Raw genomic sequence first — 26128 nt, 5'->3', positions numbered from 1 at the left:
TCTTCCAATTGCATGTAATTGGTTCATAGAATAGAGAAATTGAGCACAACTTTAATACTTTGCAATGATGTTCATTTTAGATATTGACGTGGAATACATAATTATTTTATAATTTTGTTATTTTGATACGCAAAAAATTCTATATTTAAAGACATATCCATGTATAACTACTCGTTACAAAGACCTCTTATTGCCAAAACTGAAGGGACCAATCTGGTAACCTGTATTAGCGAGCACTAATTTGTATGGTTTAACAGGTTTTCTGAATATGATTTTCCACGTGAGTAGCTGTGTTTACAACGGAACTCTAGAACAACACATGCCAAAAGTTGTGGACTTGATGGACGAAGAAAGAACATGTCAAATCGCTTTACAAAATGAGGACAAAACGGCGTATTAGGTGTCCAAAAGTACGCAAAAATACACCAAAAACAGTGTTTGTACATAAACAAATATGGCCTTCGTCCTGACAAAGTGTGCACCGAAACTGGAAGGTCATGTTGTGGATGTCTCCATTAAGACAATTACAATGCCCCCAAGTGCTAAATTTGTATTTTTGATGTTTTGATGTAAAACGATAATTATTCTGAGATATCTGTCCCCTTTGTCAATCAGTAGGGGCCAACAGGGTACATGTCATATCAGGAAGAATTGGATTCCAGAAACAGATATTCGGATATCTCACGTCAATTTATAAAAACTGTTGTTTATTTCTTTGAAACTATAAACAAGTTTGGAAAGAAGAACCGGGTTGTTTGGGATACATTGTTCTACACAGTTGTAAATAGAATGCTTATTTCATGTCACGAACTCTTCTGTTTGCGGAGGCTCCATTGTTTAGGTACACAAGACTTCCATTAAGTTTACTAGTGGTTTATGTACATCTTTTAGCAAAATTCCTTCACATAAACGGACTGAAATTTAATTGCTCTCGTAAAGCATTTTATTTTCTCTTTCCTTTTGAATTTCTCTCATGTATAAATCTTTAATATGGTCTAGTTGACATGCTAATGTTGTGTCCGAATTTTAAGTATATTAGCGCTATCTAAGAAAAAGTCGAGAGGTAAAAAAGGTTAAATAAAAATACATCACTCGCAGTAACTCTCTGGTTTTATTCTTGTTTTATGTTTACGTTGACAAGTTCATTTGTTGTCAGGATTTGGTTGGGAATTCAGAAAAAGCAGAAAGTTATCCATTTATTTTCTGGGTTTTTTTTTCTTAATTATGAAGTATCAATCAAGAGGGTTGGATGGTCTCAATCATTCTATGGTGTCGTAACTACATATAATAGGCAAATGAGGCAAATGCCTCATGCCGAATTTGCCCCCTCCCCCCCCCCAAAACAAATAAAAACATGCATTTCTGTCAAAGTCTCAATTTTCACATTAGTCTAAGCTAAGATACACCTGATCCCAACACCTGCTAACTTACACGTTATGCTTGTATGTATTTTTGAAATGCGAAAATTTGTATCACTTTATATATACTACTAAAATTGCCACCAAAGGATGTTTATTTATTTTCGGAGAATGTGGTGGGTTTTTTTCTTCAGTACTTGTATGCTGAATTAGGCAAAAAAAATCCGAGGGGGGGGGGGGTAGCAGTTTACCTTTAATTTCAATTTAACTGTTTATTTTATTATTCTCTATTTCATTTTTTTACGTACATGGTCCTATAACAGTGGGGCCATGTTTTTTCAATTTTTTCTATGTAAAATTAATAAAAATCTTAAGGCAGGCCCCCCTGCCCCCACCCCCCCCCCCCCCCCCCCAATCCTACGTGCCTGATTTTAACACATGCTCTTGTTCTTTCTTTTACATAACATAACATTTACATAACATGTGTATACATGTATGTATGATTGTTGCTTGATACAGGCAAAAAGACAAAATTAAGTCATATCTACTAATGAGTAAAAAGATGCAAGGAACAGGCTAGAATCGAAGATTAAGCATAAATTAGGTCAGAGCTGTGTTCGGGGGTGGGGGTGGGGGGGGGGGGGGTAAGGCGTCCTATGATCCCTCGCCAAATTCTTTCCGCTTCGCTTTTTGCCTCATACTCAGAGAAAAAATAGCCTAGTTACTGCCATATTCTATACCATATTAATAGCCTTTGGACAAATTTAATAGTCAAATTAAAAATCTAAAATATTTGGATTTTTCTTAACTAATAAATAGTTTTTGACCAAAATTAAAATATTGAATATTTTTAGGCAGATCTGATTGGTAACTCGTTGACCATTCAGCCTGCTTGAGGTAATCTAGATACTGTGGCCAAAAAATATGACAAGAAACAAGAGGATATATATTCTGTGAGACATTGAAACAGCTGTTTGGAAAATGCTTACGAGCAACTTTGGTCAAACACATGTTTGTGCTTTTGTTTTCTTTTTGATTGAAGTAAATGACGATATTACGTCAGCTCATTCTGTGAGTACGTTATATAATCAGCGCAGACACATTTTCTGCAAGATATTTGTAAAAAAAGAAGATATTGATGTAATTCCTCAAACGTGAGGAGAAATTAATTGGAGACTTCAATGATCTACCCCGGCGATCGCTGAAAAGAATGGGCGACATCAGACTTGAAGAGGAAACGTTGAAGATCACAGGAAATCATGTTTGCCTGGTGTGAGAAGCATTTATATATACAAAACTGTGCTGAAATACGGTTAATAACAGCTGACCTGCAAATATATACACAATACTCAAGGTGTAAATATTTCTGTTTATTTTGTTTTATTTGTTTGATTATGTCATGGGAGAAATGTCTGGTCATGAGCAAAACGGAAATTGTCTGAAAAGTATGGAACGCCATGGCTGCCTTATGTTAGATGATTTTATTATATGCTGTGGGTCTATTATTATATGCTGTGGTTCTATGATTATATGCTGTGGGTCTATAATTATATGCTGTGGGTCTATTATTATATGCTGTGGGTCTATTATTATATGCTGTGGTTCTATAATTATATGCTGTGGGTCTATTATTATATGCTGTGGTTCTATAATTATATGCTGTGGGTCTATTATTATATGCTGTGGTTTTATAATTATATGCTGTGGTTCTATAATTATATGCTGTGGTTCTATTATTATATGCTGTGGTTCTATAATTATATGCTGTGGGTCTATTATTATATGCTGTGGGTTCAATTATATGCTGTGGGTTCATAATTATATGCTGTGGGTCTATCATTATATGCTGTGGGTCTATTATTATATGCTGTGGGTTCATTATTATATGCTGTGGTTTCATTATTATATGCTGTGGTTTCATAATTATATGCTGTGGGTTCATTATTATATGCTGTGGTTTCATTATTATATGCTGTGGTTTCATTATTATATGCTGTGGGTTCATAATTATATGCTGTGGTTTCATTATTATATGCTGTGGGTTCATAATTATATGCTGTGGGTTCATTATTATATGCTGTGGGTTCATAATTATATGCTGTGGGTTCATAATTATATATGCTGTCGTTTATTCGAAACTAGCTATTCGAATTCGGATTTCTCGTTTTGGAGTTTACATTTACAAGCACTTTCAGCTGACACCAAGGACAATGGTCGTGTGACCTTGACCGAGACCCATATGCTAAAAATTGCTTTTCAGAACTTTGTTGTCGCCGGGCGCATAGTGTTTCACAAACACATCTTGTTTCAATTTATCAATATTATACTTTCAGACAAAGCAGAAAATGTGTTTGTGTTTTAGATCTTTTATACAATAAAAAATGATTAAAATACTGAGTATGCAAAATTGATTTCTTGTTTTATTTACTATTATCATCTATAATAATTTAAGCTTTACTATTAATCGTTGATGTTTTAAAAGATTCTTTAAAGGGAGTGTGCTATTAAAAATCAAGTACAAGCTTGAGAATCTATACTGTCATTTGAGAGTACGTTACTGAAAGTCCAAGTAGCTCAAAAAATTCTATGTCTCGGCATCTCTCTTAGCGCAGCCGTACGTGTTTGCTCACGAATTCTATCAGGACACATTTTTATGCGTCCGAATCGTATATTGTTTTTGTCCTGTTTGTCTGTCTGTTGTCAACTTTAACCTTCGCCATAACTTTTGAACCATAGGAGAAAGAGACTTCGTATTTAGTATGCATACTTCACTAATTAGGTGCTTTTAAATGACACCTAGGATAATGAGTTTGTGACCTTAACTGTGACCTATATGCTAAAAATTTGTTTTTTTGAAATTTGTTGCCGCCGGGCGCATAGTGTTTCACAAACGCATCTGATTTTAATTTGATAATTTGTTTGCCCCCCAAATGCACCGTTACTGTATTTCTTTTATGGATCCGCCATCATAAATTTATTAAGAGAGTGAGAAAATTCTGATCTTAAATTCATGTCATTTAATGAATTATGAGTAGTTTTTCAAAGGGGAAAAAGCCAAGTTAACCAAAATAAATACAAGATGTGTTTGTGAAAAACTATGTACCCCCAAATCTTCGATTACAGTGGCATAAAATACCGCAAAATTGAATCTGTGTTGGATTTCCGGGCATTGGGCGAGGCTGAATGCACATCTCTACTTCAGTTCCTCAGACAAATAAAAGATAGTGTTTTCAACATTGCGTACATGTATAGAAAAGGTAACGCACTATAAAAATGTGTCCTGATAGAATTCGTGAGCAAACACGTACGGCTGCGCTAAGAGAGATGCCGAGACATAGAATTTTTTGAGCTACTTGGACTTTCAGTAACGTACTCTCAAATAACAGTATAGATTCTCAAGCTTGTACTTGATTTTTAATAGCACACTCCCTTTAAAGAATCTTTTAAAACATCAACGATTAATATTAAAGCTTAAATTATTATAGTTGATAATAGTAAATAAAACAAGAAATCAATTTTGCATACTCAGTATTTTAATCATTTTTTATTGTATAAAAGATTTAAAACACAAACACATTTTCTGCTTTGTCTGAAAGTATAATATTGATAAATTGAAACAAGATGTGTTTGTGAAACACTATGCGCCCGGCGACAACAAAGTTCTGAAAAGCAATTTTTAGCATATGGGTCTCGGTCAAGGTCACACGACCATTGTCCTTGGTGTCAGCCGAAAGTGCTTGTAAATGTAAACTCCAAAACGAGAAATCCGAATTCGAATAGCTAGTTTCGAATAAACGACAGCATATATAATTATGAACCCACAGCATATAATTATGAACCCACAGCATATAATAATGAACCCACAGCATATAATTATGAACCCACAGCATATAATAATGAACCCACAGCATATAATAATGAACCCACAGCATATAATTATGAACCCACAGCATATAATAATGAAACCACAGCATATAATAATGAACCCACAGCATATAATTATGAACCCACAGCATATAATAATGAAACCACAGCATATAATAATGAACCCACAGCATATAATAATAGACCCACAGCATATTATAATGAAACCACAGCATATAATTATGAACCCACAGCATATGATAATAGACCCACAACATATAATAATAGACCCACAGCATATAATTGAACCCACAGCATATAATAATAGATCCACAGCATATAATAATAGACCCACAGCATATAATTATAGAACCACAGCATATAATAATAGAACCACAGCATATAATTATAGAACCACAGCATATAATTATAAAACCACAGCATATAATAATAGACCCACAGCATATAATTATAGAACCACAGCATATAATAATAGACCCACAGCATATAATAATAGACCCACAGCATATAATTATAGACCCACAGCATATAATTATAGAACCACAGCATATAATAATAGACCCACAGCATATAATAAAATCATCTAACATAAGGCAGCCATGGCGTTCCATAGAAAAGCCTGGGATATTGCGCGGGTATTATGTCGTATTGTAGACGATATTAGTCTTGCGGTTGTCTGCCTGGGGTTTATCCATTCAGTGTATTGATAACCTCCAGGTCAATCTAAATATGCAATCCTTTTATTACAATCACAATTCTAATTCTGTGAACTTTTTCTCATGCTCTGCGTCGTCCCCTTGAAACTCATTCATAGATCGCCAGAAATCAATAGGAAGGACCTTACGTGACCTGAATAAGCAGTAGGTGTGTATTACAATTAACACAAGGTGTGTAATACAATTAAGAAAGTCTTTAATCTCATTAAAGAAGCATGTAAATAGGATAATTTAAACAAACTCTAAACCTCTAGAAATCTACGCAGGTTTCTCTCCATTGAATGTTATTTTTCTAAGTTCTAATATGTACTCTGTTTATTCACACTAAATAATGCACCCCTAAATAAACAGTAAATTATTTTTTCAGGCCCACCGTATTGCTGTGTATTGGGTTAACGAGGAGTGTCTGGGTCACATTTCTGCATACTTGACATTCTGCATCGGTACATACATTGACAGATTTATGATGGAGGTACGCGGTTAGTAAGTCGCGTGGTCTTCCTTACCACCTTTGGTCTTGGGTGTAATAAAACGTAACTAATGGGCTCCTACGACAAATTACGTCACCAGGAGTTAGTCGACTATACGTCATCTTTACGGTTATTGGTGTATGAAGAGGTGAAAAAGCGATAATCTATTAATTTTGATCGGCAGATTAGATCAGTTGACCCAACGAAAATCACCTCTCAATCCAATTTAATTCTCCGGCGAATGTTGCCTCTTAATTAATCCTGACACGACAAATTGAGACCACATCTTTTGTTAGTCTTTGGAGATCAATATTTGCATACAGCGACCGGTTGTGTTCAGGAACAATATTTGTACTTATTATAAAGTAATGGCTATCTACAGCAAAGATCGATGTTTTCCCCGACTCGTGAAGCCAATTTTCCAGGAATCCCTGAAGAACGACTCTTATGGAACGCTCCCAACTCCTTGTGTTTTTTCTAAGAGACTGGATAACCAGAATTCAGCGGACTTTTGATTTCGATAAACCACCAAAAATTAAAATATGATATGGTTATATGTCCACATTCTGTTTAGAGAAACAAGATTCCCCGGAAATAAGAATGAAATAAATCAGTGGGCCTCATTTTTTTTGAAGACTAATGTTACTTATTTCCTCTACTTTTTCCGTTTATAAACAGTGATTATGAATGTTAATGATACAGTAAGTCAACTAAAGTACAACAAGAAAAGTTCATTCGTTAGAATTTAATTTTAAAAATGCAAAGTACGTGCTAATTGTATATTGTTTATGTAGACATTTCAGGAAAGAAATAGAATAGTTTTTGTTAATTATCCATTGCTTCATCTGTACATGCACATACATGTAGCATTACTTATGTTAATGCGAAAGAATTCACTGCCGAATTCTGAAATAAAATGCTTAAGACTTCTAAACACATACCGAAGGTGCTGCTCTTTTCTGCCCATTTGGAGCTGATGTCAGTAATAAAACAAACTATCAAGATGTCATTTAGATATTTTGCAATTATAGACATTGTTAATTAAAACATAGTATCGGGAAATCGTCTCTGGACATTTGTGATAGAAATTTTTATAGTTTTGAGGGACAGATAAAGAAAATGTCGAACTTTTATCCATGTAATAAAGACACATTAACATTCTGAAAGGTCAGCATCGCAGTTCATCATTTTCACGACATCAGCATGGTCAAATGGCTTCTGGGTACGACTAATACCAGTAAAAACATTGTCAACGTATGCTTATCAGTGGTTCCGTTGTCAAGGTGCGATGTTAAATGTGTCGATTAGCTGATCAAGTCTGATGACAATGGAATTTTGTCCCGAGGGTGGAAGGAAGTGAGAAAAACAAATGTTGCATGATGACAATAATTACGTGTATATTACTAAAGGTTACGATGTACAGGTCGATAAGGTATTCAGGTGTCTGTCATGCAAACTAGGTTGATTCGACCAACTGCGACGCTGGGTTTTAAACGTAACTCCGCCCACGACGTCTGATCAACATTCTTTGTGAGAGCTCGCGATAAAAATAGCTTACGAAAGCATGGGAAATGTATCTACTGAATGAAACATTGTGTATTGAGACTGCCCAGATACTGGACGTATGTAAATAGTGCTGTGTGCTGGATTTCTGTGAATCAGAGAGGTATCTTTGTATGGACTTGTCAAATCCCGTGGGATATTACAGAATATCCAATTCATCTCTATAAAATTTAGCTGGGATCATTTTAAATTCGAAAAGGTATGTACACTAGGTTTATTAAATTTTATGGTGTCAGTTTTTAAATGTAAGGTCCTGACATTTGAAAAGCAACTTATAACCTATTTCCTGATTGCAAATGCAATATCAGTTTTCATTTTCTGGGTCTGTGAGCACTGCGACAAAAAGCCTAATACAGTGTGTATTGATTTTTGCATAGAAGGTTGAATCTAAATGTTTGAGTCTGATTTCTAATATGGAACGCACGTGTTTGCGCTGAATTCAATCAATAATTCGTCTTGGGATGTTGGAAGGAGGCATTTGCATTTCAATCCTTTCCCTAATACTTCTTTTATCCACGCACTCTGTTTATAAAAATCCGGATCACGCTTTGCATTACCCCCCCCCCCCCCCTTGCCCCTTATAATAATTGTCCTTATGCGAGTTTGCAGCCAAGTTATTTCCCTTTTTTATCAGGCGACTATCATTATAATAATATAGCAAATCATCTGCTATAAAAACCACTATTAGTTCCCCGACCCGCCAAGATCGAGCCGTGGAAAACAGCAGTTTGTGAGAAAATAAACTTTGCTCGTAGACAAAACAGCGGAGGGGGTTAGAAGCTGGCTAAGATGTTTCGTTATCACTCTATCAACACCCCGTATCCCTATCGCTTTCCCATGGCTGCAATCCAGCTCACAGCATACTAAAGCAGGTCTTATAAAGCAGGCAAAATATTGAACCTGGTGGTATCCGTCAGGAATGTTCGGTGAAAAAATGACAGTTATGATTCGGGGAGAAATTTGAATAAAAAGGTCCCAACAGGGATTTTCTGGCTATAAGGATTTACTGGGGCTTCTGTGTGCACTTTTATGTGTACAGTTATCTGGCCCCTTATCAAAGCGTTATCTTAATAGGCCACAAACGATTAATGCTAATCATCTTCTGATTGTTAGCAGAAGATAGGGTGATCTATGTCCATCATCCACCGGGTTAATTCGCCGGGAAAACTCGGCTCTCAGTGACATTTCTTTTTGCGTCGCTGCAGCAGCTGCACTGTAATTGATCAAGGTCGGGCAACTGTGCCAGTTATAATTGTGTTACAGTGAGTTAGTAATAATGTACAACTTTTTGTGTTGCTTACTCAACGCTTCGCTATGTTTTTCAAATATTTAGAAAATATCACTGACTTGTGTTACGGTAATGATTGCGTTCATTTCTAATTCACAGAGCGACGCAGAGGTCCTCTCCATAGGCCGCGAGGAATGAAACATTCGACACGATGACACAGTCCCTGCTAAAGGAGAAGAGGTTTTTCTGTCGGGAGTGGGCCTTCAGTAAGATCGCCCATTGTGTGGAGAGCCGACCGACGTCCAAGACATGCGGGGCTCTCATAATGGGGGGCCCGGGGTGTGGGAAGTCTGCGATCGGATGCGAGCTAGTGTGGCCCACTGTTGCCCAGGGCAAGCAAGCGTCGCTGAACAAACGGTTGTTAGGCTATCACTTCTGTCAGGCGCACGACATAGACAGTTTGTCACTGACCACTTTTGTAGGTGGTCTGGTGGACCAGTTATCGAAATCTGAGCTAATATCCGGATATTGTGAGAAAATTGCAACGTCTGAAGCTAGAAAGTTACGTCGTCCCTCGGAAATCGAACGTAATCCCGATGAAGCGTTCCAAGAACTCGTGCTGAAACCGTTGTCTTCCATTGAACCCCCAAACCAGACGCTGTTTATTTTAGTGGAATCAGTAGACGAGTCGTATCTGCAGCCCTTAAATGACCGCACGGCGGGAAGCAAAACAATAGCCGAACTTCTAGCCAACAATCACACGAGTTTTCCAAACTGGCTTCTCCTAGTGTGCTCTTCCCGGAAACATAGCAAATCAGTGACCCGGATGTTTACAGGTTTCCGGAAGATAAGTCTAGACGATCTCCGGAAGTCGCACGTGGTGCGTGACGTCCAGCAATACATTCTGTGTAGACTGGACCTGGAGGAAGACCTTCGTCAACACCTCAGTCGTGACACGGCGGAGATGCTTAATCAGCTCCACATCAAAAGCAATGGCTGCTTCCTCTATCTGGAAAAGGTGTTGGATGGGGTGGCCGAGAAATTTATTATGTTACGGGAAATCCGTGAAATCCCAGGAACGCTCAACGGCTTATATTTGTGGCTGTGTCAGCGTTTATTTGTGCGGAAACAATTTTCTAAAATACAGCCAATTTTGAATGTAATTCTGGCCTCGAGAAAACCTTTAACGGAGGAGCAGTTATTCTCGTGTGTGCAAACCTCTAATTTCTCTCTAACAAAAGAGGATTTCGACAAGCGAATAGCACTGCTTTCAAAAATATTAATTGAGGGAGACGGGGGCAGTAAAATTTTATTTCACCATAGCTTTGCCGAGTGGCTTCTGGACGTGAAGCATTGTACTCAAAAGTACCTGTGCACCGCAGCAGAGGGTCATGGGATGTTGGCTATGCATTATACAATGAACGCTGCAAATCTCACCGCTGCTGAGGTACAAGATTTCACTTGGCATCTGGTGAGAACCAACTTTGAAGAACCGATTCAGTCATACCATCTTACTCAGTGGTTATTAGTCAGTGGCGCAGATGTAGAGAACAGTTTATCTGCCGGTGTTCCGAAAGAACAAAAAGTAGTAAAACTTTTGCTTGAGGCCGGAGCTAAAATGCCGACGGATGCCGAAGAAGCAGAATGTGCTAGTCTCCAAGCAAGTATGATTGAGGAGTCGGAGACCTGTGATCAAGTATTGGAGGATGTGGACATCCAGTTAAACGAGGTGGATGTGAACGGAAGGACATTATTACACACTGCCGCCTATGAAGGGAACTTAGATTTAGTCAATCTTTTGATAAGTAAAGGAGCAAACGTAGAAGCAGTGGATCGGAATGGACAGACGCCATTGAATCTAGCGTCGCGTCAAGGTCATGGAACTGTCGTTGCCACGCTCCTTAGTGCTTCCGCGTCCGTTGATTCTACCGACTGTGAAGGATGGACAGCGTTGCGGTCAGCGGCGTGGGGCGGACACACGGCTGTCGTGTGTTTGCTGTTGGACTCGGGTGCCGAGGTGAACTACGCTGATAAAGACCAGCGGACGGCGCTTCGAGCCGCTGCATGGGGCGGTCACGAGGACATCGTGTTACGTCTGCTGGAACACGGAGCAGACGTCAACAAGGCGGACAATGAAGGTCGCACGGCGCTTATCGCAGCTGCGTATATGGGACATTCGGAAATTGTCCAGCATCTGTTGGATTACAATGCAGATATAAACCACGAGGACTGTGATGGCAGAACAGCGCTTTCTGTGGCAGCCCTGTGCATTCCGGCCAGCGAGGGCCACGAAAATGTGGTGAGTATCCTGGTGGAGCGAGGGGCCGAGGTCGACCATCAGGACAAGGACGGGATGACACCATTACTTGTGGCGGCGTGCGAGGGTCACCGTGACGTCTGCGAGCTTCTGCTGGAGTGGGATGCGGACATTGACCACGTGGACAAGAGTGGTCGAACGGCTTTACTTGCCGCCGCTTCCATGGGACACGCGAAAATTGTATACCAGCTACTGTTTTGGGGATGTGCTGTTGATACGATAGATTCAGAGGGAAGAAATGTCCTCAGCATTGCTGCAGCCCAAGGAAACGATGATACAGTGCGACAACTGCTAGAGAGGGGCTTGGACGAGATGCACAAAGACAATGCGGGATGGTCTCCCCTTCATATGGCGGCCTACGAGGGTCACCTAAAGGTACAGTACATTTATTACTAAATACATGTAGTGCTTTTTTCGTATGATTTATTAGCACGAGCTTTTGCTTTTACAGTGTTTGTCCGACCGGGCACAGTAAGTGCAGTGCAATATAATTGAGTTTATATTTAAATGACGTGTCTTGGGATAGTTGATTTCTAGAATCAGATGGCAAGCTTAATTTACACTTTTATTAAGAATGGGCATAAAAATTTAACCCATTAGATTTCTAAAAATTTGGCGTGTGAACATGAAGGATTGCCAGTGTTTGAAATAAGAGTAATAATTAAATAAATCACGTCACAAGGTGTATACACTCCACTTCAATATGCATCTGGAAGAATCACAGGTGAAAGATCTACCTTTCGCAACCCCGTCAAGGATCCTATTCAGAATTCAAAAAATGTTATCTTGTAAGAGGTGGATCAATTTCGACACGATATCACCGGATACCTTTTCTACCGGCGAAGAGGCGTGTATAGAAATATGAAAAATAATCAAAGGTTTGCTTTAAAAATTTCAGTTATTGAATTTATTTTTATTTCTTCGTTGGTATCTGTGGTTTTGTACAGACCGGAGTGTCCTTAACCGAGTTGTACGCCTTTGTTTAATTTGCGGTATCGGAACTATTATCTATGAAGTTGTTTTTTTAACCACACCATGATTGCATAATGAATGAAGTGTTTTAATTTAGATCCTATGTAAGATCTTCTATCTTCCTTCATTTTTTACCTGCGTTTTTCATACCTGGGATAGGTTTGTTAGTAGAAGGTGTAACTTAAAACCTAATTTATAACTTCCCTGAGTGTACTAATGTACTGTCAACGAACAAATTGAGCCATCTTTAAAACCGGTACTTATGTCCTAATGTTGTGAATGCCGCAGAACTCCATTAGGATAGCAATTAGTAATGAGATATTTCGCTTATTGAGACCTATAAATAATTTCCACAGTTTGATTGACCATATGATACAAAGAGCGGCTGACACACAGAAATGTTGGGTATGCCAGTTGGATTTTCCTGTTATTTTTTATGTCGTGTATGTTACGATAATATTGATAATTCCAGCGCTTTTGTGTTGACTTAAAACTAATCTGATTTAGACCGAAATTTGAACAGACGGTTATGTAATAGCTGAAATATTAAAATAAACATTTTTGCCTTTCTGGAAGACTTTGTTTAAACACCGATCTATTGTGCTGTAAAGTAGCGATCTTTTATTTCTTTAAATAGTAAGATAAATTTATAACTCCTTCAAAGGGTTTGGTGATGTTTGACCAGCATTAGAATGGAGGTTGTCATCTTTTCAGCTTTGCATGTGCAAACTGAATACACATGTCCAAATCTTTGCATGTGATCGCTTGGCATGTGCAGTGGTTGCAAAACCCAGATAAGGGTAGTGTTAAATTCCTTGTTTCTGATCCTTTAGAGTCCTCGCTTTGAAGATCACATAACTAATCTGTCAAACGGGAATGTAGAAGTCATGGGTTAATCAGGCAAAGTTTTAATTAAACAAATTTCCAAGTAGAGTACAATTGTTTCAGAGCTAACAAGGTTCAGTACTATTCAGTTAGATTTCAGAGGTCACAGTCAGGAATGTATGAAAAATGCCAGCTCCTAAAGAGATTATTCTGAGGATATCAATATCGAGTTTAAGAATAAATTTGAGAACGGCTTAGGCAAATGAATTTTTCTTGTGAAAGATAAAACCTTGCCAAGTTTCAGAAATAAGCTAACTTTCATTTTTAGATTTGAGGGATTTTTGTTTTTAGTAACACAGATACCTACATCAACGAATTTATCACGTAACAAACTCTATCCTTTGGAATGATCTGCGAGATGTGTAGGATGAGTTGAGATATAGCAGCTGGTGTTCTTTTCTTCTTTTCTTTATTCTGACGTATTTATCTCATAAATACATCAAGAACCATCAGTATCGGGTAGGCCTAATTACCCGGCGCCTCTCCGGACATTCCTTTACTCACTCTGATAATAACGTTTAAATTGCATAACGATTTTTGCTATTCGAATCGAATTATGAAACTAAATTAAGAATATTGACAAAAGATTTCCGGTTATTTTAATTTGTGTTTGGAAAATTATCAAAACCGCAATGAAAAAAGCAGGTGGACGATTTGTGCAGCTCAGGATGACTTCCTGTTTCCAGTGGGACTCTGGGATATATTAATCATATTAAAAAAGAATGCTATTAGGACTTGATCAATGTTACGTAATAAAGCTGGAACACAAGTGGCTTTGATTATCACAGTTAACGTATGATGAAGGAGATTATATGTCAAACTTTTTAAGAGCAATACTCTCTTGTCTAAGTAAGCACCGATCGCGACGATGCGAATTATTTTGATAGCCACAGTAGCTAAGAATTATGGATGCTGTAGAAGCAGTTTTGCAGTGCATTTTCTCAACAGCATGTTTTAGACAAGGGATTCTTTTCTCTCTTTCACGGAAGCATGTTGCAGACATCGCCGGATTCTTTATTTTTGGTTTGTAAATATATCGAGCTTTCAGTGTCAGTTATCGAGCCTGGAGTTGGTCAGGAAATGGTTTAGCGGGACGAGAGCCGACACTGGACATCTCATTTATTGATGAGGTCGCCATCGATTCTTTTCTGTTGAAGCCATAACTGATATATTTACACAATTTAGCTTTCATTTGCTTAATGTGTATGAAAATAGGGAATCCTAGCGTGTATAATGCATGCTTGTAAACATCACTGTGCAATATTAAAAAAAAATCTGTAACATCCACCAATGATCAGATCTAGAGTTGGAATCAAAAGCAACCTAATTAATGCATCTCTTCATCTAGCTTCCCCTACCTGGGTTAGCTGACCTTAATTTCATATTGATGGTTTTTTTAATACTGGTCTCGCATGAGGACCCCGTAAAGTCGACCCCAGGTTTTCATGTAGCAATCAATCATCCCGAAGGTAAATTAATTATCTACACGGCGTTCTACCTGAAAATTCAGGTAGAAATGGACACGGCAAAATCCATAAAACCTTGTAAAAAAAATCCGGGCATGATAGTTCATACTTGCTCTATAAAAAATTCAATCCGGATGCAGACTGAATTCATTTATGACATTTGATTAACGCCAGCTGTAGGCCGGGGCAGGCGGGGAGGAGATTTTGGTCCTTATTTTAATTCTTTTCCTCCCTTGATCGGACAGCTGAGATTGTTAATAACCTGTCATGTTAAACTTGTGCTGACTTTGATCGTAATGAGAGCGTTCAGCCCTGTTTACACATGTTCACCATGTTGTGCCCCTTCTGTATAAACCAGCTCACTGTCGGATACAGTCAATCTCCCCGATCTCCCAGGCAGCCCCACCGTCTTTTCTGTAACCATTGCTAAGGATGCTTGACATCTGAAATGTATCGGTCTGTATAAGCATTTTCCTAATTTCCCTGATATTCAGACACTGTGTAGACGCTTACGTGTATCTAGAGATAGGTCGTGGCCCTCACAACGAGACCTACCTCCGCGCACCTGTTAGAGAACCTTTATCTATCAACCAAGTTCACCTGTCAGGCCTCGATTTTTGGTATTGTCTGCGCTATCAATGAAATTCAATTTCATTAATTAATTCCCTATAAAAAATGAAGGGAAGAAATGGTCCGTAAAGCATCAGCAAACGTTGCTGTGATAGGTCGGGGTTAGCGATGAGTCACCTGTAAGAGGGATGGCAGCTATCCTTATTACCTGTGATTGATCCCCCGGGGTGAGGGAGGGGTCACTCTTTGCTAATGACCAGGTCATGTCCACTGTATTACATCAGTTTAGTATTTGAGAACATTGAAAGCAGTGAAAAACGATCAGTCGTTGATGCAACTACATATTATTATTTTTTTAAATCGCCTACATGGCATATTAAGGATTAATGATATTATAAAGGAATTTCATAGAAAGCTAGACAAAACAAAAATGTTGGACCAACTTCAATCCAAACACACAGGTGCCAGGATAACCATGCTTGTATTCTGGATAAAAAGTGAAGGCATCTCCGTAAAACATGCATGTTTAAGATGAGCAAGCATGTTTTAAATGTCTTAATTGCTGTTCAATTTGTCCGTAAATTAGTGATTATTTGAAGTTGATAGACACTGACAGGAGAAATGATAAGTTCTGGCAGATAGCAAACTCTGTTGATCAACATTCGTTACAGTTCGCGTCAGGTTGTGCTAACATTTCTATAGTGTTTTGGCACGTTACACTGCTGGCTTCCTCTCATTTTTGTGGAGAGAATCTATGAAGGTCGATAGTTGAACAACGTGTAACATCACAAAACGCAACGAGCGTGTTCGAACTGTGAAGCCAGTTATCTCGCTACATCTCTATACCTCACTCTAAGATTTCGTTTGATTTATGCACAGCCAAATGAGAAGACTATTCACATAGCATGAGGGAATTTTATAGAGGATAGATGACTGTACTTGATATCGTGTTTATTGCTGTTCTCATTCTAAAGGAATCTTACCAAAAAATCAAATTTCTTCTTCAATTAGCCTATTTGCTGGATGCATGAGTTTTGATCCGATAAAAATTGATCGGCTATACTTCACACTTTGAGAATCTTTTCTTACACACTTAATGAGAATTATTGCTTTGAGAGATTAAAAAGATTAAGCAGATTTACATTTTAACAAAATAAGTAATTGTCAGTGCCAACCTATTCAATAACTTTATTCTCCTCTTGCAGTATTTTTCTGAAAAGACTGTAAATCCGTGCATTCTGTTCAAATTGAATTTAAATGCTTAAATTACTTGGTTTCCAATAAGAAGAGCGTCCCCCTTCGCTTTTTCGATCGTTTCTTTGTTAGTTTGAGGTAAATGACAGTTTAACCCATTGCCAATGTAAACAGATGATTACGACACCCGGAAAACAGTTTCCCCTTCACTTCCTGTGGATAATGCGAAAACTTGACATAAAAGTCTGTCCCAGGGTATAAAACTAGGTCAGTGGTGGGAACTATAAATACAAGGACAGTTAAAACTTAGCTGGGGTGTCGCGTTCTAAATGGGGTCCTAGCACGAATTCAGAAATATTCTTACTGCAAAAATGCTTACATCTCAAGAACCTAACACCCCTGACACCGGCCAGATGTGGTTATTTATTGTATGAATTAATCTTCTTTGTTGTGGAGATACAATACACATTTGGATTTGTCTGCATTAATACCGTGTTTGCAAATCATTTTAAAACACACTATATTAGGTGCGACAGAGCGAGGTCACGTCGGAGTTATCGAACGTTTTCCGATATTTATATTGACAAGGGATAAAAACTGACATTTCGGGTCAATTATCCTTTGTACGTAGATAAAGGATTTGATAAATCACCTTTTATAGTCCTCTCTTTCATTCATAAAGGTAGTTATCACATAAAGACAACAGAGAGAACCCGTGGATCCCGGCAAACAGTGCCGTGTAAACAGTCGTTATCACGTTTATATACAGTGTAGTAGTTTGATTGATGGATCCGGGAGTTGAGGTGACGGTCAGATTTATCAGTACACGGGGGGAGTGTTGTGATTGAGTCAGGCGGGGGTGTATGTCTGCTTTATGCAGGGTTGTGTTGCAAAGCACTTGATCAAAAAGAATTAGCAGATGCAGCACTGGTATGATCCCTCGGAATGTTAAAGTTTGAAAGTGTCCCTTGGATATGTACTTTAGTTGCACATTTTTTTGGATTTTATTAAAATTTCGCTCTTTGAGAGTTATCTCTCTTTTCAGAAGAGCAACGTACCTTAAATGTATAAAAAGTACATTCATCTGCTTTGTCACTCGATGCATGAGTCAAAGCTGCAGTCATTTATTGACAGACTACAGCGTAATATCACTGTACAAGTAGTTAATTATTTACAAGTTTTATAACGGGTTGTACTAGAGTAGAGATCGAAGCTCACCCTCATAGAGCTAAATCTGGAGTTCTGGTGAGTTCTTGGCAGTGTGGGTGCCGAATCGGTCCATAATTAGATTCCACTGCTACTGTTAAGACCTATCGATTTCTGTGACTTTGTAGAGAGACTTTTTGTGGAAATAGCTGCATTATTGCGGTCTGTTAATGGGATCGCAGTTGTTTTGTTAAACAAAAAGAACGGATTGTAAAGAAGAAACACTATGCGTGTTTCTTAAGAAAATTAAAGGAAAATGTTTTGCTCAGAGAAGCTATAATTGAAATAAGTTTCTTTGTGTTTAACACATACTTTGATGTCTTAATACTGTGCTTTGTGTTTTCTTCAAATACCCTTATTATAATCATTTCAAAGCTGTCAAAAAATTTGAGACTTTGAGACCACAAATCTAATTGTGTATGTATCGTTTGTTAGCTACATTGTGAAAAGATTAACTTCGTAAAAAAGAACCTTGAGGCACTGCTTTATATTGTTTAAGATATTTTGTCATTGTTTTGAAACGCACAAAGAGTACATCGCCGCCATTTATTCAGAGAAGTGAGTCATTTTGTTGATATTTTTGTTTAATCTTTTTTTTAGGTCACAGAGTGCCTTCTGGAATTTTGCGCCAAAGTAAATGAGTGCGATAACGACGGTCGCCATCCGTTGGTTCTTGCTGCACAGGAAGGACATCTGGCGGTGGTGCAATGTCTCGCGGAGCACGGCGCTATGATCGACCACAAGTCACTTGACGGGAAGACCGCACTACGGGTGGCTGCAGTAGGTGGTCACCTTGAGGTTGTCGAGTACCTCATGTCTTGCAACGCAAACATCAACTACAAAGACTTGGATGGAAGATCCACATTATATCTATTGTGTCTCGAAAACAAGGCCGATATGGCGCTTTTCTTGCTCGAAAATGGTGCCGACGCCGAGTGTACCGATTTGGAAGGACGTACTGGGCTTCATATTTCCAGCTGGCAAGGTCATACAGAGGTCGTGCAGCATCTTTTGAATTATGGAGCCCAAGTGAATGCGGTTGACAACGACCGACGTTCTGCACTACAGTCCGCGGCCTGGCAGGGGCACGACGAAATAGTCCGTCTCCTTCTGCAGAAGGGTGCAACGGTGGATCACACGTGTAACCAGGGCGCGACTGCGCTGTGCATAGCGGCTCAAGAAGGACACGAAGATGTGGTTAGAACTCTGTTACAATTCAAAGCGAACCCAAATCACGCCGACCAGTTCGGTCGTACGCCGGCGAAAGTCGCGATTAAAAGTGGACATTCCAGTGTGTGTCGCCTATTGGAAGAATACGGCGCTGTGGCTCCAAGCTGTAAGAGCAGCCGAAGTAATTCGTCCACTTCAAGTAACGACACGAAACCCACAAACACGACCGGTGGTGTGACGTCAGGAGTCATCGTGAACGGAAGTCAGCTAAACAGCTCGCCGTCCGATTCTCCCGACTCGACGTTTGACCGCCGGAAATCGTACGCTTCGAACAATTCCTCGAAGTCATCCAGTAATTTTACTTCCTCCACGAATCAAAGCGCGTACAGTTCCAATGCACTCGGCAGTGGTGATTGTTTGACATTCACACAACAGCTGCAGCAGTGTTCAATGAGCCGGAACCGCCCCCGTCCGGCGAGTCGTGTTCTGTCTCCCGTAAGCGAGCCCCAGACCCCTGTACAGTCCCCGCCTCTTTCACCAATGGTGGAAGTTCACAACGAATTGAACAACATTCATAGTCAGATCTCCCCTTCCACTGAGAGAAACCTTAATCAATTCGCTCCCGTGAAATACTCAAACAATAAACAACAAGAAATTACTGCAACAATAAACATTATCACTAACCCGAACGCTGAATTCGCAGACGACCCAGTCTGGCAAATTAACCCTTTACATTTCAAGAACATCAAAAGCGACCTGGAGAAACTTCGTTTGAAACAGAGTCCAGTTAAAGATCAGCCATCCAAACTTATAATGGGACAGAGTGCGCTGCGATCGCCGGAAATGCGACGAAAACGAAACGGAATAGTGACGAATCCTAATGTAACCAAGAGTCTAGGAATCAACAGCCCGAACATCGGGAAACTGTCCAGTATCGACCACAGTCAGTGCAATCTTAATGGAGTAAACGGACCGGTGACCAATGGAATCGTCACGGGGCATCAAGGGCCCGCTAGACCCAACGGCCTACCACTCAAAAAAGAGACACCGCTATAAAAGGTAGGCGAAGTACTTATATACTAGTATACGATGAGGAAACAAAATGTATGTGCTTATTCTTTTTTTTATATCTATATATTCAATGTTATACATGTATTTTTTATCTTATAGGAATTATCTAACTGTGATTGGCGTACGAAAGAGATTGTCATTCAAACAGCTTAACAACTCGTCAATGGGACCCCGTGGAAGTGTTCTCTTTAGAAATTGTCAACTGATGCTTGTAGTCAGAGAGATCGACCAGTTGTGATGTTTTATTTAACCATCTTGGATTGTTCAGTTTGTTCCCAGTGGTGGATTTGTACAATACATGGTGCTTTCCTTTGTCGTCAGATGTCCTTTTACAGTATTTCTATTTCTTTGAAAAGAAACGCTATGCAAAGTAAAGCCCACCTTCCGTGCAATATCTTCTTTGTGATAAACAGAGTGAACATTCTAGAAAAATTACTATAGCAGAAGTCGGATACTGACTTGATGTGAACCAATAACGAAAATATACTGGCTGTTGATATCGATATCCACAGATATTGAAGAACCGTTACAGTTGATGGATATCAGCCCCTCGACACACAGTTTCACCAATGACGCAATAAACAAAATCTAGTGACGCTTTACACAAATCGTTGACTTTTGCACATTTGCTTGCTTGATATTCCATTGTATGGTGATTCCCTACGAACTTATTAATTCTTATGACGCAATTAACCATTGCTACAGTAGACTGTTTAATATCATTGTTACAATAGAATTACCGATGCTTGGAAAAAAATGTCTTCATATGTAGCTATGCTACTTGTACAAAACGCTACTAAAAGTTTCTTGAGCACTATTGTATAGCTCTTTGTGCTATTTTGTGATGCTTTAATTCAGTGTGTTTCTAGTCATGCGCAAAGCATACTTCTGGACTTCCGTGTGATATGTGTATCTGTTGTGAATGCCTGAGACATTTTGTTTCTTCTGATTTGCTTGTTGATGATTGTTAATTCAGTGCTTTGATTCATTTTATCACCAAAACTGTAATAAACATTCTTTCAGAAACTTTTGATTTTCGAGTTTTGTTTTCCACGTCTTGCAATGTTTATGGACAAGGCAGAGTAGCAAAAAAATATATTTTGGCTTTTAGAGACTTTTAAATGGGTGTTCAAAAACAACCGAGATGGAATGTCGCTTGATTTTTTTTTTATAAAACGTATATCCATTTGGCCGTTTTACATGTTACATTTACATGTGTATGAATATCCTTATCACAAATCTAAAGTGTTACTTTTTAAATAAAACCTAGGATGCTCGCCAATGTAATTTTAATCGAACAAATCATTATTAAATTTTCTACGTTTTCACATTCTTTTCACACCCCCCCCCCCCCCCGACATAATATGCTACTGTATGACAAGAGAGATAACTCTAAAAATATCTAAACGATGAATCGAACAAGTTTAAATAATTTAAATCATGAAACATTTCTAGATAATAAAGAGAAACACAATTTGACGATTGGTGAATAAGATGACGACAATACTATTAAAAGGATAACAAATGTTTATTGGTTTTGTCGTAAAATACAATTTCAAATTAAGGGGTTTATTTCATTAAAATCTATTTTTAATAATATAATATATATTTTGCAAAGGTACAATTTCTAGCTATAGTCAGTACTCGCATCATGTTTTGGAAATATCGAACCCTCTTCCTAAAATCCCTTGTTCTAAATGAGCCATTTCTAGATCTGTCACAACAAAATGCGTTGTTTATTGCTATAGGGCTTAAGTCACGAACTTACGAACTTGTATTATTTTTCCTATAAAACGTTCAATTGTTGGGATTCAAAATGATATTTCTAATGTAAAGTTGTTCATCTTTCCTGGTTTTGGTTGATTAAAATGATTCTTTTTCGATTAGATCTTATATAAGACTAGGATGTTATAGAGCACAGACCCACTGTATAATATAAAAAGCATTGCAGTTCTTAAAAAAAATAGAACTATTTTAAGATTTGGATACGCATGCACATTGGCGGACCCAGAGGGGGGGTTCCAGGGTCGGGACCCCCCTTTCTCTGGGACATATGATTTTTTTGAAAACGTTTAATTCCTATTTAAAAGCAATTAAAATACAAAATACTGTAATTATCTCAAATAAATGCTTTAAAAATTGCTTATTTAAAGAATTTCGTACTACGCGGTACGTCCCATAATTTTGTTCTTATATGAAAAAAACCGTATCGATTTTTTATCGAAATAAAGTACATTGTACTCCCCTTCAGCATCCGGTGTTTGCTACACTGAGAAAATATGTGGACAATTAAAGAAAAAAAACATAAGATTAAGAAGTATCACAGATTTATAATAACATCTACAAAGTTTTTCTACTGTATTTCTTACAAAAAATTTATTATAGTTCATACAGTTTTGAACTGACAAGCCATCGAGTAAAACGACGTTCAAGTACGAGTACACTCATACATGTACGTTTTACTTTAAAAAGCCGCTTTCAAATGTATTGTTTAGTTAAATAACTTAAATAATTATAATAGATAAGTTTTACTTCGTTTCATTCGAAAAATACAAAGAAAACTACATGACCCGTTTATGGGGGTTATGCTATTTTTCTGGAATGCTAGCTACCTTCATACCCACATGAAACACAAAAGAAAGCATTTTTTTCCAAGAATCGGAAATTCTGTTACAAAATACCGTGTAAGGGGTTAATATGTAAACCATTATGAAAATGCACAACTTTTCAAAACTTTCCTGAATATGATCGCATCTGTACTAGTCAGGATGATGTAGCGCACCCATTACAGAGGTCACATCAAGTTCCCTGGGACGACAATTGCTTTTACCATTGTATTACACACGTACCATCTTTTCAGCAGATAAATTATCCCCATTCTTTTGTCATATCCTATCATACCTTTATTTAAGAAGGTAATCGATAGAAATCAAAATTGATAAATAGTTCAGAATTTAAGATCATCAAAGACATAAAAAAATTACCAAAATATCCATTTTTATAATAGTTTTTCGTCATTAGTCTGGGTTATTTTTAAAGCGCTAAGCATAGCTCAGCGCTTTATTGTCGTTAGACTTCTATTTCCGGTGCAAGGAATAACTGCCCTCTATGAGCAGAAATATACATCATTTAAACTGGTAAGAGGTATAGGGAACCAGTTATCTGGGTGACGGATACGGTTGGTTTGCGGGGCTTACGTACATCAGCACGGGATGCTACGCAGTGATGAAAAAATATAGTGCGTATTCAGAAGCTAAAATATAGAAAAATAAAATCGATTCTTTGCAAGAAAATGTCAAAAACTGTGATAAATTACTGTTCAAAAGGTATAATTTGTGATTTTAACACATCTTTTTTCAGGCAAGTATCCATATACAAGTCGTATTCAGCTTTAATTCACATCATCTTCAGAAAGTAACATATATTTAAAGAAATCTGTCCTTAGATACTTTTAATTGATATTCATTAAACATAAACCAAAATTTCAATAAGGCTCATTCCCGCCTACGCTTGCACACAGTAAATTTTCTTAGAACCAAGCTAGGTTAGCGCTTTTCAGTACTTTCAGTACTTTGATTTATTTCTTAGTGTTTCTTTTCTAACAAGCATTGACGCACTTTCTCATTGCTGGAAACTTGGGTTTCTTAAAGCTAGATATTATGCAAATCTTCCTTACCTAAACCAAAACAGTAAAACGCTCAATAATGCAGTGCACTCTGGTGTTGAAATAGATGTGAAATAGATAGTGACGAGATGAATGTTTATAAAATACAGTTTATACGCACGGAAAACGTTCAAAAAGTCCTTGTTTATTGACAAATGATGAATTTTTCACATATTGATTTTGATCAAATGGACCCCCCCCCCCTTTTCCAAATTGCTGGATCCGCCTCTGATTCACCGTTTCAAATCAACATATCTAAATGTTGTTCCTATATGAATAAAAATATATACTGTTTGGAAGGATTTTTTGAAAGAATTATCAGATAGGTTGATATTTTTATCTGTCATTATCTTATTCGTCCTGATACAGGCATTTTACTCGCCTTATCCCCCCAACTTCTTTAGCATTGATATTTGTAATAATTCAGACTTATAGTCAAGCTATTTGGACAACAACGACAATAACAAAATAAAGATAATATATGTAGTTTGATTTTTATTATTAGCGAGAATTTTAAGTCATATTAACCAGAAACATAGTTGTAAAAAGTAATTTTATCTAGCAGTTGATAATTAAATTATCGTTTTCAAAATTATCTGATGTTCAAACTTAGCATTAGTTGTACAAAGTCAAATTAGATAGGCATCAAGTTTTCTTCCTAAACACACATAAAAAGTCAAAGAATCTTCATGAGTCAAGAGACAAAGCTTTTTGTAAAATGTGTTAAGTTAAATAACAAGTTAGTATCATTAAATAATTGTGTAACCCTTGTTATTGCAAATACGACCATAAAATATTAAAGAGAACGTGATTAGTTTAAACCGTCTAATGGCAAATTAATACAGTTACATAAAAAGTATCAAAATGACAAAGAACAGTGCAATTTCTAAACCACTTATACATGTATTTAAAACTATTTTTGACATTTTCCTTTGTTTGACTTTCATTCGCTTTATGATATGAAATATAAAATTGGGTAAAAAATCATTCAACTGAACATACATGTTCAATTATTTTCATCATTTTCTATTAATATGAAAGGTCGGTTTTGCTTTTGCTTTTAGCTATTGGGACAAGAGGGATAACTCTGAATATTTAGATGATCCCAAAGAACTAAGCGTGGTAACTCTATCACTTAAATTCTATCACCCTTTCATCCGCACACTACCGAATATTTTTTGACGAGATTTCTTTTCTATGCAGAGTAAAGTTAACAAACAATATAGTTGATTACCTTTAAATAACATTGTAAGGAGTGGTTGAAAACTTTCCCATTGAAATAAGAGGAATTTGACAGTCATAAGGTTATGGTTTTTTGTATTTTTTTTCAGAGAAAATTTTTAAAAATCATATAGCAAAATATGATATTTGTTAGAGTTTGCTTTTAAACAAAAAATATCTAATAAACAACCTCCAAAAAATATCAAATAGACTTTTCATTTTTTGTTAGTTCCTACTGGTATTATCTATGGAAAAAAAATTGTTAATATTTTTTCAGTTCAATGGACTCATTCTTTAAGTAAAACCTATTCAAAAAAAAAAAGAAAAAAAAGAAATTGAGATAATATTGCAAAATTTCATATTAATTGCAATGTTCCATATTCGAGTAATTCTAGTTTGCTCAGCCGTGATATTGTTTGCAAATTATTTGAACATATAATGGTGATATTGGTTTGATGGAAACTACAGAAAGTTTATTTCAGGTTTTTTTTAAATTAAAAACAAAGGATAATTTGAAAACTGCAATATTTCTTTGCATTTTCAATTCAATTTCTTTTAAAATATCAAAGTTTGATATTTATATTGTGTGAGTGGCATGGTTTTGTTTGTTAGTTAGTTTGTATGTTTTGATATCCTTTTAATAGATCAAAAATTATTAATCAATAATGATTGCATTTCCAAAAATTTGATTTCCGGCACGTTTTATTTGATAATAATACGATGCATACTAGCATCTTAAGCTCTATTGATTTTTTTTATTATTTTAAACCAAATGATTTTTCCTTTTTCTCACACACAGTTTCCATTTTTCGATCTGCTAATGTCCGTGTTCATTAAACAAACGCCGTGTTATAAATCAAACAATAAGGAATGCTCCACTGTGATTTATGACTTGGCATTCTGGAGAGATGACAACACTAAGGATTCTCCTTTCACTTAACTGCATGTATATAACATTACACCGAGTTTTGGATCCCAAATAATCATGATGTTTTCAGTTTTCGTTATTATTTAGATATAAACTGTTTATATATATAAAGATGAAATCGCCCCAACAATGTTTTCTCTCGAAGTTGCAATATTACCCAGTTTATTCTTTTTTGGCAAAATTTCATGCCTACAAGAACACCAGAATTTAAAGACAGACATTAGAATAGAGGAGATTTAGTACA

General features: G+C 37.2%; 1 protein-coding gene across 2 annotated transcripts; it reads left to right on the top strand.

The window, feature by feature from the left end:
- Positions 1-7642: 7642 nt before the first annotated feature.
- Positions 7643-20305, top strand: LOC128192638 (ankyrin repeat domain-containing protein 50-like). Of its 2 annotated transcripts, none has more exons than XM_052865497.1 (4): positions 7643-8191; positions 9380-11912; positions 18431-20059; positions 20171-20305. In XM_052865497.1, the coding sequence occupies exons 2-3, from the start codon at positions 9432-9434 to the stop codon at positions 20054-20056; spliced, it is 4107 nt and encodes a 1368-aa protein (XP_052721457.1). In that variant the 5' UTR covers positions 7643-8191; positions 9380-9431; the 3' UTR covers positions 20057-20059; positions 20171-20305. The 2 variants fall into 2 exon arrangements, with proteins under 2 accessions (XP_052721457.1, XP_052721458.1); XM_052865498.1 differs by lacking the exon at positions 7643-8191 and adding an exon at positions 9058-9254.
- The last annotated feature ends 5823 nt before the right edge of the window (positions 20306-26128 follow it).

This window comes from Crassostrea angulata, chromosome 7 (assembly GCF_025612915.1).
Source record: "Crassostrea angulata isolate pt1a10 chromosome 7, ASM2561291v2, whole genome shotgun sequence".
In the NCBI taxonomy this organism is placed as follows: Eukaryota; Metazoa; Mollusca; class Bivalvia; order Ostreida; family Ostreidae; genus Magallana; species Magallana angulata.
This window is presented reverse-complemented; position numbering and strand designations above follow the sequence as displayed.

Bases quoted from the DNA above. Each gene is read 5' to 3' on its own strand.
- LOC128192638 (XM_052865497.1), top strand. From the start codon at position 9,432: ATGACACAGTCCCTGCTAAAGGAGAAGAGGTTTTTCTGTCGGGAGTGG. The intron at 11,913-18,430 runs GTACAGTACATT...TCTTTTTTTTAG, and splicing joins CCTACGAGGGTCACCTAAAG to GTCACAGAGTGCCTTCTGGA.